This window comes from Dasypus novemcinctus, chromosome 25, assembly GCF_030445035.2.
Source record: "Dasypus novemcinctus isolate mDasNov1 chromosome 25, mDasNov1.1.hap2, whole genome shotgun sequence".
In the NCBI taxonomy this organism is placed as follows: Eukaryota; Metazoa; Chordata; class Mammalia; order Cingulata; family Dasypodidae; genus Dasypus; species Dasypus novemcinctus.
This window is the reverse complement of record NC_080697.1, coordinates 5,665,986-5,680,720: the sequence shown is the minus strand read 5'-3', so window position 1 is coordinate 5,680,720 and position 14,735 is coordinate 5,665,986. Positions and strand designations below refer to the sequence as shown.

At 39.3% G+C, this 14,735-nt stretch overlaps 1 protein-coding gene across 1 annotated transcript in view; it reads left to right on the top strand.

The window, feature by feature from the left end:
- The window catches only part of NBAS (NBAS subunit of NRZ tethering complex), a 347,044-nt gene that overhangs the window by 31,785 nt on the left and 300,524 nt on the right, over positions 1 to 14,735 (top strand). Inside the window, exons 8-9 of the mRNA XM_058288021.1 lie at positions 2,490 to 2,623; positions 3,719 to 3,817. Of these exons, the coding sequence (XP_058144004.1) occupies positions 2,490 to 2,623; positions 3,719 to 3,817 (233 nt within the window). The remainder of the gene's footprint in view (positions 1 to 2,489; positions 2,624 to 3,718; positions 3,818 to 14,735) is intronic.

Sequence of the window (14,735 nt, the reverse complement as noted above, 5' to 3'; positions counted from 1 at the left end):
TTTAATCCATTATATCTAAAATGTTATTTCAACGTGATCAATGTAAAAAAAGTCAGTGAGATATTTTACATTCTTTCTTTGGTACCAAGTCTTTGAAATTTGGTGAGTATTTTACTTGTATTGTGTGGCTCAATTCAGACTAGCAACAAATCAAGTGTCTAGTAGCCACCTGTGGCTGCAATATTGCATTGCGTGCTTATAGACAATGAGGAGCCATTTAGGGTGACAAGCTTTATCATGTGTGCTTCCCAAGGAGCACATGCCTTCAGATCTGGAGCAGTGCAGATTGCTACTTCGTTGATGGAAAACGTAGGTGTTGAGTGAGTTTTCTAAAGTCCTTTCCTGTTCCTCTTACAAGGTACTAAGAATACAGAGATAGATGAAAAAACACAACTAATATAACATACATTACACAACTAATGTAACATACAGTGACATTGTAATATTTTCACAGCAGTGGCAAAGAAGGTACTATATCAATGCTAAGGATCAATAAAGGGTGTGTGTAAGGGATTATGGAATTTTTCCTTTTAGAGGAATTGAAAAATCTTCAGAAATGGACTGAGCTGATGACAGCACAACTCTGAGGAAACTGAGAGCCACTGAAGGCACACTTTGGATGGAGTGTGCAAGGCAGGGGATCATATAACATAGTGAACCCGTGGTAAATGGTGGACCGTGGTTAACAGTACAAATATGAGAACGTTCTCTCATGAATATAACAAATGCACAATACTAATGCATGATGTTAATAATAGGATGGTTTGTGGAAAAAATACATCAGATATAAGCTGTGGACTATGGATAACAGTAATATGACAATGTGCTTTCATCATTTATAACAAATGTGTCACAATGATGTAAGGTGTTGGTGGTGGGGCAATGTATGGGAATCCTGTATGTATGCACGATTGTTTTGTAAACTCACACCTTAACAATAACAAGAAAAAGAGACCTTTTTTTGACTCAGTTGCTGATTAAGCAAATGGAGATTGGTTGTAGACTCTTATAGCATAAGCTATTGCTGGCAGTGGAGATCCACATTTGGAGCCTATTTCTGGAAACAGACTGGTGGAATTCTTTGATGCTGCTTGGTGGCTGTATTAGCCAAAGGGGTGCTGATGCAAAACACCAGCAATCTTTTGCCTTTTTAAAGGGTGTTCATTTGGGGTCGAAGCTTAGTTACCAGGCCATAAAGCGTTAAGTTACTTCCCTCAGCAAAGTCTTTTGCCATGTGTTGGAGCAGGATGGCTGCTGACATCAACCAAGGTTCCTCTGTTCCTGCTTCCTCTCTTCCTGGGGTTCATTTCTCTCTGGGATCAGCTCCTCTGTTTTCTCCACAAGGTCAGCTTTAGACCCTCTGGTGAACGGCTTTATCTCTTTCCCCAGGGATCCTGCTGTGTCTAAGGAGCTGTCTCTATTTCTCTGTGTTGTTCTCCTGTGTGTTCACTTCCTGGGCTCCAGCTCAAAAACTCCAACAGCAAAACTCCAACCTGTCCTTTGCCATGTCTTTTATCTGTGAGTCTCCACCCTCAGCGTCCCACTGATGTAGCCCAATCAAGACCCTAATCATGATTTAATCACTCCCAGGTACAGAGCAGTTTACAAACATAATCCAATATCTATTTTTAGAATTCATAACTATATCAAACTGCCACAATGGCATTACTTTTTTTTTTTCCCCAAAAAAAGTGCAGTCTGAACAGGAACTTACTCACCTAGGTGAGCATTTCATCTCAAGAAGCTGCTGTGGGGAAGTGGACTTGGCCCAATGGATAGGGCGTCCACCTACCACATGGGAGGTCTGTGGTTCAAACCCCAGGCCCCCTTGACCCGTGTGGAGCTGGCCCACGTGCAGTGCTGATGCGTGCTAGGAGTGCCGTGCAACGGAGGGGTGTCCCCCGCATAGGGGAGCCCCATGCACGAAGAGTGCGCCCTGTAAGGAGAGCTGCCCAGCATGAAAGAAAGTGTAGCTTGCCAAGGAATGGCGCCTCACACACGGAGAGCTGACACAACAAGATGACGCAACAAAAAAAAACAGAGAAACACAGATTCCCGGTGTTGCTGATGAGGTTAGAAGCGGTCACAGAAGAACACACAGCGAATGGACACAGAGAGCAGACAACTGGGGGGCGGGTGGGAAGAGAAATAAATAAAAAATAAATCTTTTAAAAAAACAGAAAAAAGAAGCTGCTGTGGTTCCCACCTGAGGCAGGGAGGGCTGGGCTAGACTTATATGTCTAGTTCTAGGCTCTGTGACTTGCCTGATTCTGGAGTACACAGAGCAATTCTTTTTAATTTATTTTAATTTTATTTCAATTTATTTTATTTAATTAGTTTAATTTAATTTAGTTTATTTTTTATATTTTTGGGGACTACCTTATTTAAAGTGAACCTGGCAAAGTCAGTGTCTTGGAAGTCCTCCAATTATACATGAATTACTTCTATCTCATATCTTTTTAGTAACTGAATTTTCTTCTCCTCTACAGGCATCTAGTTTTGCAGGGGATTTGAGCTACGCTATTGCTGGATTAATATTTTTAGAATATAAAGCAAGTACCCAGTGGTCTGCAGAACTCCTGGTGATCAATTACCGAGGAGAACTTAGAAGTTACCTTGTAAGGTACAGTGTTTGAGAAGTCCTATTTGTAATAAAGTCTGTTTTTCTGGTTTGGTGTCAGGGTTTGGTATTTCTTTGTTTCTTACAGCATTTTATTTTGAAAAACTATAAATACAGGGGAGGCTGAAAAATTGTGTAGTGAACATCTGTATATACCTCCACTTAGATTCTACAATTAACATTTTACTGTACTTGCTCTATCACATTTCTGTCCATCTATCCATCCCTCGTATCCAGCCATTAATCAGTTCCTTTTTTTTTTGCTGTATTTCAAATTAAGTTGCAGATACCAGTATATATATACTTAAGCATGCTTATCATTAATTAGAGTTCAGTATTTGCTTACAGTTTTTTTTTCTTTTGATGTGAAATTTACACACAATGAAATGTACAGATCTCAAGTGTACCATTCAGCTGAGTCTGACAGTGTATACACTTGTGCAGTTCAGTCTCTATCAAGGTATAGACCATTACCATTATGACAGACGTGCCCCACATGCCCCCTCCCAGGAAATCTGTCTCCACCTATCCAGAGCAACCACTATGTACTTTCAGATTAGCTTTGTCTGATTTAGTAATTCAGATTAATGGAATGATGTATTATGGATTCTTTTGTCTGACTCTTGGTTTAGTATAACATTTTGCAATTCATCCATTTGTTATATTATCAGGAGTTCCTTTTTCTTGCTAAGTAGTATTTCATTGTATGAATATTTCACAATTTGGTTATTCATTCTTCTATTAATGGAACGTAAGTTTCCAGTTTTGGGGTCTTTTAAATAAAGCTGTGTAGATCATTATTGTACAAGTCTTCTTATGGATATACCTTTTCATTTCTCTTGGGTCGATGCCTTGGATTACAATTGCTGGTCATAGGGTAGATATAGTTTATTTTTATAGGAATCTACCAGACCCTTTTCCAAAGTGGTTGTATCACCTGTTTGCTCCCCAGTAATATGTCAAGAGTTTTGGATGTTTCTTCTCCTTGGCAATGTTTGGAGTTATCTGTCTTTTAAATTATAGACCTTTTTTTGGCATTTAATGGTATCTTATTGTGGTTTCATGGTATTTGTTTTTTGTTTCCCTTCTTAAATTTAGTGTTGGAACAAATCAGAGCTACCAGGAGAGCCACTGTTTCAGCTTTAGTAGTTACTATCCTCATGGAATCAACACAGCTATTTACCATCCTTATCACAGGTAAGTGACCGTTTGCACTCACATTTAATGGCATAGCGGGTGAGTGGTTCAGATAGAAGAAACTGTAGGTTTTTATCCTTGTTTTGGCCCCTTCATTCCTCCCTCTTGTGCGTAGTTATCTTAAATCACGTGGTGTCGTTGTGGTCAGCTTCTGAGCTTCACCTGTCCCGCTGACGGCATTGCTCTGGGCCCCCTGGAACACTGGAAACATTCGTGGAGGAGTGTTTTCTCTCTCAATTCTCTGAACTTCTCTTCTGTTTTGTAAAATGAGGATGGCCCTAATTCAGAATGTTACTGAGAAAACCAGTCAAACACTGCATAGTAAGTGCCTCGCACAGAAGGGCCTCCTTGCTTTTCTCACTGCTTCCTTCCTCCCTCTGTGGGGCTGCACCGTTGGCTTCCTACCTTGTATCCCATTTCTTTGTATTTTCCATTTCTCTTTCCATTTGCCATCTCCAGTAAGGGTTACTGGAAACTTTTGGCATTTTCTACTTGCAGTGTGATTCCTCCCCTTTTATTTTGTTATTTGAGAATGAAATTTGCATGTATTATGCCAAACTAAGTTTGGCTCTTTGAAAGGGAAAATATCAAATTTTGAGTCAGACTAGCCTAGCCTGACCTCTGAATGTTTGACTACTCTGACTCTCAGAATATATTTTCTTAAGTCTTTTTGATGGAAAATTTGCCTAAGTTTCGTATTCTATTCAGTCACAGTTCTGTTCTTATTTTTTGTTCAGAATTTAGTTATTAGAAATTTTTCATGCTACAAAAGTCTTGATAAAAGCCACCATGTCAGAGCTTTGTGTGATCCTTCTCCCAGTATTGGTTCCTGGGATAAGTCAGTCTAATTTCCTGCGTAGAGAAGAGAATTATTGAGCTTTCTTTTTTCTTTCCTTTTTTTTCTCTTCTATTTTGTATTCTTTTCCACCCTCCATATTTTCCTTTTTTTGTTTTTTGTTTTTGTTCTTTTAAAAGAAGTGTATTTTACATCTTCATCCTTACCTGATTTTTTTTTTTTCATACTGACTCTTCCATTGTCTTGATTTATTACAAATGTTGGTATTTGATTTCTTTTTTCTCTAGCAGTATTTCAGGGGTGTAAGTGGGACCCGAGGTTTGAAATTACCACACACCTAAAATGTTTATTAGGTGATAAAATTTTGTTGTAAGGCACTATATTAGTCAGCCAAAGGGGTGCTGATGCAAAGTACCAGAGCTCTCTTGGCTTTTATAAAGGCTATTTATTTGGGGTAGAAAGTTACAGTCACAAGGCCATAAAATATAAGTTACTTCCCTCACTAAAGTCTGTTGCCATATGTTGGAGCAAGATGACTGCCAGTCTCTGCCAGGGTTCAGCCTGCCTCTTCCTTCTAAGGCTCCATGGTCCCAGCTTCTTCAGGCTTTGTTTCTCTCCCTGGGACTTGTTTCTCACCAGGCCCAGCTGCTCCACTCTCTCCACAAAGCCAGCTGTTGACTATCAGGCTGTCTCTCTTCCTGGGGCCTCTTCGATGTCTATGGAGCTGTCTCTATTCCTTTGTGTTCTCCTGTGTATTTACCTCCTGGGGTTCCAGTGTTTAAAAAACTCCAACACTCTCCTCTGCTGCTCAATGTCCTACCGACATGGCCCAGTCAAAACCTTAATCATAATTTAGTCAAGTAAAAGTGAAGCCGCTGAATCCAATACAGCCTAATATGCCCAGGGAAACAGACCAGTTCACAAACAATCCAATATCTGTTTCTGGAATTCATAAGCAATATCAAACTGCAGCAGTCACATCGAATTTATTATTCTTAAAGCTCTTCCTTTTTGACTTAGGATCTAAGCAATTGAGGATATTGTTTTTGGTGGGGGAAGGGAGTACTTGTTTGAGTGTGGTTTTTAGAAAGTTAAATATATTATCAAACCAAAGTAGCAAGCCTCTTCTTGGTTCTAAAATACATGCAGCTCTTGATAGCCCTCAATCTGGAGGTGAATGGCTGCATTAATGTTTCTTTTTTTAAATTTTTAAAAAAGATTTATTTTATTTATTTCTCTCCACTTCCCTCCCATTGTCTCCTCTCTGTGTCTGTTCACTGTGTGTTCTTCTGCGTCTGCTTGCGTTATCAGGTGGCACTGGGAAACTGCGTCTCTTTTTCGTTGCTTCATCTTGTTGTGTCAGCTCTCCCGGTGTGCGTTGCCACTCCTGGGTGAGCTGTGCTTTTTTCATGCAGGGCAGCTCTCCTTGTGGGGTGCATTCCTTGTGCGTGGGGCACCCCTACGTGGGGGCACCCCTGCATGGCATGGCACTCCTGGCGCACGGCAGCACTGTGCGTGGGCCAGCTTACCACACAGGTCAGGAGGCCCTGGATATTGAACCCTGGACCCTCTATATGGTAGGCAGACGCTTTATCAGTTGAGCCACGTCCGCTTCCCTTAGTGTTTCTGAATGAAAATTGATATAAAGCAAAGGGTGTGCCTAAATGCGTCTTTATGCATGACAAACATATTGCTAGGCTATTTCTATTTTCCATTATATGGTCTTTTAAGAATGAAACAAGCTCAAATAGTCATCACATTTTCACTTATTTTTGGTTACTCTCTAATGTGAGCATGTGAAATTTATCATCCACAAATGTGGATTATAATAAATGTGAACTTAATCAGCCAGAGAGTAGTTGGGATAAATCAGTAATACATAAACTCAGGGTTTTATGAAATTTGTCATTTTACCTGATACTGCAAACACTATTAAAGAAGAGAAATTGAGGTGTTACTATTAATATGCAGCAAAAATTAACTGAGAAGCTATAGGATAAGCTCTGTGGATTTGCAGTTTTGGCTATTTTTTCCTTTGTATTTCCTGACTCTAAGCCTAAAATGTATTTTTATCCTGTTTCACATTCCAGTCCTGCTCCCACCCCTACCCTCCCTCCTACACCTGCCTGCTTTCAGTTTCTGTACTTACTGTTCTCTTTGCAGAGAATGCTTTTTTCCTTATCTTGCAGAAGCTTCCTTCCTTCCCTTGGTTTTGGCTCAGATTATAATGTGCCTGAGAGGAACCCCTTCTTCCTCTGCGTTCTTAGTGTGGACATTAAACTTTTTGTACGTGCTGGGTGGTACTTTGCTTGCTGGTATAGATGTAGTTCCTGTCCTCTAGGAGTTTATAGTCGAGTTTGGGAATCATATATTCACAAATAAAGGCATTAATTTGAAAATAAGTTCAATGGAAGTCTTTATTTCTATATTTTTATATGGCACTTATTTTTGACAGTATGTAGCTTTTTTTAGATTTTGATTCTTCTATCATTATAAATTTCTGCAGCTAAAATCTGGCTTATTCAAAAGCTTTGAATGTCAAATAGTTTCTCGAAAACTACATATAGATAATTAGTGTCTGAAGCCGACTACTAGACACTAATTTATATCTCAGCAAGATCAGAAGACAGAAAACATGCCTTCTCTCTCAAGAGGACTCAACCTTTTGACAAGCCTCCCATGCTTAAAATCTTTGCTGATTCTTTGACACTGATTTAAGTATATAATTCAGTGATTTTTAGTAAATGTAGGTCATTGTGATGCCACTGTTGCCATCAGTTTTTAGACATTTCTAGTACCCCATTAAGAGCTCTTGTGTCTCAGAGTTTTATGGAGTGCAAGCCAAACTTTATTAAACTGTAATAAATAACCAAATGAATGAGAAGAAAAAAAAACCTGTTTAAAAATGCCTTCATTTGAATATTTTTACCTTTATGCTAAGGATACTTGTGTTTCATACAGTCTATGGGAAGTATCGTGTTTGGTTATTGCTGTATGTCATGGCTGTGCAGAGGGAGAATTCAAGGATTTGGGAGAGTTTTCTTTTTCTTTTTTTTTTTTTTTTGTCAGTTCTGTTTTAGGTCAAATATTCTTCAGGAAGAATGTGAGACAGATTTGCTGGGAATAATAAACTCGAGTGTCTGCTGCCTTCAAGTGGGTTACAGTTGGGTAGGAGTGACTGGCTGGAGTGGTTAGCACTGCTGCTCAGGAAAGGCTCAGAAGGTGGAGGAAGATCGTCTCCAGGAGGCTCTTCAGGCTCTCAGATACTTGTTTTAGGGGGGACTGGGGTAATGGTGTGAGGAGTGCAAAGAGCTGTGCTTGCTAGAATGTGTAGTGTGATTCAGTCTAAACAAAATCTTAAGCCTTTAAAATACATGAATCCTGTAACTGGTGAGATCCAGGGGTATTTCAGATAAATAGCTAGTGCTTAGTGGGAGATTAAAACTTTTTGTTGAGTGAAAGAGCTCTCAGATGACATGATGGTGAATGGAAGGAAAACCATCTTGGTAGTAGAATGGGAAGGGATGCAGGAGAATATGAGGGACCACAGTGTCTCCTTAAAGACATCACCCTTGTTTGGGAACTGTAACTTGTTGGACTTTTATATTGTTCAGATGTTTCTGTGGAAGAGTTTCCCACAATAAGGGGCATGGGCAAATTTAGTTCTCCTTCTATGAGGTGTACATTCCATCTAGACCTATGAGAAGCTTTTGAAATCTTATCAGTGGACTTTCACAACTATTACCTTGCTGTAAAACTGCCTGTTTTGCTCTCTTGTTCCTAAAGTTATAGGTGTTCTCTGAGAATCAGGGCTTTGATAGATGAAAATATATACTCTATTGACAGCTGGAAGAGCAGTTAGGAATAAATTGCATTAGGAAATTTTCCATAAATTCTTGCTAGATAAAGTTAATAATTGCATAAAGGATTGCTTGTAGTAAAGGAGTGAAGACTTTAGTTATGGTCATTGCTGATTATCTCCCATTGCAAGGAGAGAGAGTGCATTTGGCCTTTGGTAATGTGGAGGTTATTGGCATTTGAGAGATTAATGTGCAGCATTATACTAGGAAGTATGAATGTTAGTAATTGAATTGACCTTGTATTAGGGAGTTTTTCATTTTGCCTGTCAATTTCTCATTCCTCCAACATAAGAAAATTCTTCTTATAAGCTCAGGCTGGTTTATTGAAGAGCCATGAAGAAGCACTGCTGTCCCTAGAGAGAGCTGCATTTTCTTGGAGCATTTGTAAACCCTTTAAATGTGAATTAAGGAATTTGATAAGCTTCACAAACATTATTTTGGGTTCACAGGCATTTGTTTCTGGAGAGGCAGGGAAGTGGGAAGTGGAGAGTCTTGGCTACTTCCTGTGATCAGTTTTGTTCCCTGTAGGATGGCTAATCTAGAATATGGTACAGTTACGTCCACAGGTCTGGCTTGAAGGTGTCTTGGTTCTTAACTCCGACCATCTGGCTCTCTATGAAGTGGAAAAAATGCTTTATTAGTTTGACCCTTTGTTGCCCACCATTGGAAAAATGGAATAATTTGGAAATCAGTTTTCACCCTTTCTACAACTTCTTTGTTAAGAGATTTTTGATAGCAGGGACTTCATTCTCATTAGAGTTACTTTTAAGTGGCCTTTGAAGACCTTTATAAATTTTTAAATCTCTTCAACTGGTGAATTTCTCTCTCTCTTTCTAAATGTTTTGGTTGTTGTTTAACCTGATGTGATGACTTTATGTTGGTGAATTTAATTTATTTTAGCAGGATATTTTCTACTTTGATTATACATTTCTTTTCTGGTTATAAGGACTACTTCATACTTCCTTTGCAAAGATTTGTGGAAATAGAGTTTTAAGAGGTTAACTTGTACCTGGTTGACCTTCTTTTTATGTGGTAGGAATCATGTTAGCTGTTGCTGATCACTCTTGAGAGTGGAGAGCTGAAAGCCTGTTGAGTGTTTAGCTTATTTTAAAGGAATTATATTTTATAAGCAAATAGAAAATTAAAAAGTATTTATTTTGATGTTATAGAATACGTAGTGGGTTAGGAGACAGGAGACCTGAATTTTGTTCTTGATTTTGCTCCTTACTGGCTGCTAACTCAAGGCTATAGGGAAAGGCAGACCTTGCTGGAACATACTTCCCTGGCACTGCATTGGGCACACAGTTAGGTGGTCTTGTAGTGAACTGCTCATGTGCCAAGGTGGTCCATGGTAGGATTTGTACTAGGTAACATTTAACAGGGGAAAACTGCAGTGGGGAGTCTGGTAACAGTGATTATGGGAAGATCCATTGTCAGGGCTACCTGCCAGTTTAGTAGGGTTCAGTGGAGAGCTCACTGGGGTTCGGAGACATGACTTAATTTCCTGGGAGAACTAATGTGAGACCTTGAAAATTAAACTACTGGTATTGGGATGGAAGGTGGGAATTGAGTTTCAGAACACAGAAGCTCAGTCACTTAAACCAAATTACAGGGTAGATGTAGAATGGCTCTATAGGTGGGTGCTGAGTATATTGTGCTTTTACAGTGGAGTTGCTTAAATCCAGCCCACAGATTGTGAGGGAATTGGCTTCAGATGATAATCATTGGCATCAACTGTGGTTCAAGGGAAGGAAACAAGGGCAAGGAACTTTGCAGAAAAAGCACACCATTTATAAAATGGGGACATCTATTTTTTTTAACGTTGTAGAGGATGAAACAAGATAATGTATGTGAAAATATGGGATCTGCAGTGGAATATGGGTTTTAGTTGTTTATGTTAATAATGATAATGAAAAGTGTATTTAAAAAGTGACATTTTATTAAGAGATGATAGGATTATGTTTTTGATAGATAGGGGATTTAGGAAACTAGTTAATGTGAGTTGTGAGCAGGGAATTACAAAATTCATAATCAGATGATTTTATCTTTCTCTGGCCTGAGGAAGGATCGAAAAATTTCCAGAACTTGAGTTCTGATTAAAAAGTAACATGTTGCCTAAAAGTTACCTCCTGAAAACCTCCTTGTTTTTTAAATGTAGCCTCTCTCTAAGCAAAACCCAGCAAATAAACACACTACTTTCCCCTTACATGGGACATGACTCCTGAGGATGAGCCTCCCTGGCACTGAGATATTATTACCAAGCGCCAACTAGTGATGCGTTTGGAGAAAGACCTTGACCAAAAGGGGGAAACATTAAATACAGAAGAGATTTAATGGCTAAGAGATTTCAGAGTGAGTTAGGAGGTCATTCCAGAGGTTATGTTTATGCACATCTCAGGCAGATCTCATAACTGCCACACTAAACAGAGCCTGAAACAGAGTTGCTCCCAAGGGCCCTAGAGACATCTGGACACTATAGTCAAGGCACACATCCCCATGAAGTCAGCACCCCATCAGTGGGCCTTATCTTGGAATATACCATAGCCTATTTCAATGTAACTTTCCTGTAATCTAAAACTTCTCTCAAAATAAAGTTTATTTTATATGTTAAAAAAAAAAAAGTACACCTATTATAGAAATTTAAAAAAATACAGAACATTGTAAAGAATAGAATAGCAGTTATGAGAGTCTTGCACTCAGAAGTAAGCTTTGTAATCATTTTAATGTATGTTTTTTCCAGTTATTTTTGAGTGTATTATATAGCTGAGATTATCATATATTTAAAATTTATAACCTGCTTTTTTCTTCTTGAAATTATATCAGATTTCTATATTGGAAATTCTTTTTTTCCTCTTGAAATTGTCAGATTTCTAAATGAGAAATGCTGTTGGCAAAATAGAACTTCTAATGTTTACATATAGTTTTTATCATATATAATATACTTAATGTTTTTTCTCTTGTAAATAATTCAATTTATATTAATTTAAATATGTAAACACAGGCTTGTCATTGTGACATTTGTCCATTGAGTTTTCTATAAATGGTCTGGTTCAGAGTAAATTGATCTTCAGGTCTCTTCAATATTAACATTGTTTTCTAGACAAGCATACATTTTATAGAACACTCACCTGCAGTGTCTTCTCACTGCCTTGTCTCAGTATTGAGGATAGGCACTTTAAAAAACCCATATCAATTTGTTAAGAGAAAATACTCTTTCATTGTTTCAACTGAGTTACATACACATAAGGAACTGACAAAACACTTCTTTCATTTAGCATTTTATGATGCCAGCAGGAGTGAATTGGAACTTTTCAACCTGGACGTGTTTGGTTAGACAGCTGTTTGCTGAGCAGGGTTGTCCTCTGCGCTGTAGGATGTTTAGCAGCATCCCTAGCCTCTGCCCACTAGATGCCAGTGGTGCTCCCCTCTTGTGACCACCAGGACTCTCTCTAGATGTAGGCAGATGTGTCCTGGGGGAAAATCGCCCTCCTCTAGGAACCACTGTATTAGAATAGAAACCCTAATTGCTGGTAATGTTTTAGATAAAAGTTTCATTTATTATCTTCTCTGAACTTTGGTTGAGCTGACAGTCCTACTCTAAATGATACACTTGAGCATTTAATCACATTTTCTTGAGTTGTTGACTGTTGTTTCAAGCCTTTTAAAACCTTAGTACTATATATTTGTCGTGGGTGAGAATTTTCGCCTCTTTCCTATCTTTCTCCTTCTCCAGAATATTGCTTAATATTATTTATATGGTAGGAGTTAGCTCAGTTGATTGATAGTGGCTTAGTTTTCATCATTAATGCAGAATATTAAAACACATATTCAAAAGCTATTCTGCTTGATAATAATTCCTTAACATTTAAATTTAATTTAACATTTTATTTTAATCCATTCTGTTTACTGTGTCCTTAAAAAGGTATGAACAACAGAATCGTCTGGTGAGGTTTTGAAATAATAAAATGCATGCCTAGTCTCTGACATATCAAGGCCAGCTCAGGTAGGTGTGGGGTGGTTTTCCCTAGTGTCTCTTTTGTTAAAAGGTCCATAGGTGATTCTGATCCCTCCTCTCCCTATCCCCTGGCCTGCCCTTTTTCCCTCATTGAGAACTCTGTGCTAAGGCTCTGGGAGATTGAATAAAATGAAGAAAATGAAGAGGAAGTATTCCCTGCTTTAAGTTGCCCTGATGTGGCACAGCCACAGTTTTATTTCAGTTCTCGCCTCCCTTCCATTGGTAGGCTGTGTAGGCTCCTGATTTGAGAACTGCAGAGAGGCCAAGTCCAGGCTCATCAGGAGCTGAGATTGACATGTGATGCAGGCGCAGAAGTAGGAGAACTGGGTCTTTTCTTCTCTTTTCTAGCCACGTGGGGTGAATGTGCATTTGTGTGTATTTGTTCTGTTTCTCTAAACATTCCTTGAAAGCCTACCACATGTAGGTCAAACTGCTAAGGCACTGTTGGAGTGGGTGGGTAGGGATGACAAAAAGAGTAAAACACAAGTTCATGCCATCAAGATTTGCTACTCAGAAATAAAGATGCAACTAATCAGTTTAGTAAGTGTAGTGATGTGCACACGGGTTATGGAGGTGTAGCTGTAAAAAGGGGAGGAGACCCTGGAGAGTTTCCTACAACCTTGAATGAATGATTAGTTATTCATTCACCAACAAGCAAGGAAAAACATGTCATCAGTAATACTTCTCATATGGCAAAAATGATTCAGAAGATGTATACCAGTGATTTACCTTAGTTTTATTTTTGGAGTGTTCATAGCTGGTATATAGAAATAGAATCTATTTATCGGTTTGTATGTATTGATCTTGTATCCTGCAGGCTTGCTGAACTTGTTTAATAATTCCAGCAGCTTTTTAGTGGATTCCTTTGCCAGTTTTGTTTTTGTTTTTCTTACCTATTCTGTATTTTCTTTTTTTTTTTTCCCTAAGATTTATTTTTATTTATTTCTCTCCCCTTCCCCCTGTTGTCTGCTCTCTATGTGCATTTGCTCTGTGTTCTTCTGGGTCTGCTTGCGTTATCCAGCGGCACTGGGAAGCTACATCTTTTTTTTTGTGTGTGTCATCTTGCTACATCAGCTCTCTGTGTGCGTGGCACCACTCCTGGGTGGGCTGTGCTTTTTTTATGCACATAGCTCTCTTTGCGGGGCGGACTCCTTGCGCGTGGGGCACCCCTACTCAGGGGCGCCCCTGCGTGGCATGTCACTCCTTGCTTATGGCAGCACTGTGCGTGAGCCAGCTCACCACATGGATCAGGAGGCCCTAGGGATCAAACCCCAGATCCCTCATATGGTAGGTGGACGGTCTATCAGTTGAGCCATGTCTGCTTCACATGTTCTATATATTCTTTATGGGCCATCTCACCCAAACTCATGGCTTTTAACCATTTAAATGTGTATTTGATGTTTCTTAAGTTTGTATCCCAGAAGTCATTCTGGGCGGAGAGCTGTTTACCCATCTGCCTACAGAATATCTTTTCTTGGGTCACTTATAAGTGCCTTATACTCATTATAGTCTGACTATATTCGTCATCTTTACTGTGAAACCTGCTGCTGCTTCTCTCTTCCCATATCTCGAGATGCAGCATTTCCATCAGGCCGAAACAGGAGACTGAATTTAGATAGCTTTCTTAACTCATTCTTATGAATCCTCAAGCCTTTTTAATTCTTCTCCCTTAACTTATCTCAAATCTATCTCCTTTCCATCTCCCTGACACCCTTAAAGTTGAGGCACTCATTACTTCTTAACTAACGTACTTAGAATGTATGTTTCCTGCTTCCAGTCTGATCCTCCTTTAATTTGTTTTTTCCGTTTGGTTGGCAGAAAGGAGTACAGGACTTAAAAATACAGATCTGATCATCTACTTTGCTGCTTCAAAACTCTTCTCTTTGTGGCCTTTTATACTAACCCTCTGTAGTTAGTGTAAAAGACCCTTTGTGGCTTGGCTTTTTCCTCCCTCATCTCCTATCAAGCCCCTCATGTTTTCTTTGCTCTAGGCCAAGGGGTCAGCCCTTTTCTGCCACAGGCCAGATGATAAACAGTTTTGGCTTTGGGGCCGTGCAGTCTGTGCTGTTACTGCTCAGCTTTTCTGCTGCAGGGTGACAGCAACCACAGGCAACTCATGAATGAATGAGTGCCGCGGTGTTCCAGAAGAACTTCCAAAAATGAGTGTTGAGCCGGATTTGGTCCAGGGGCTTCTGTTTGCTGACCCCTGCTCTTGATAATTCCAGGCATATGTAAATTCTTGTATTT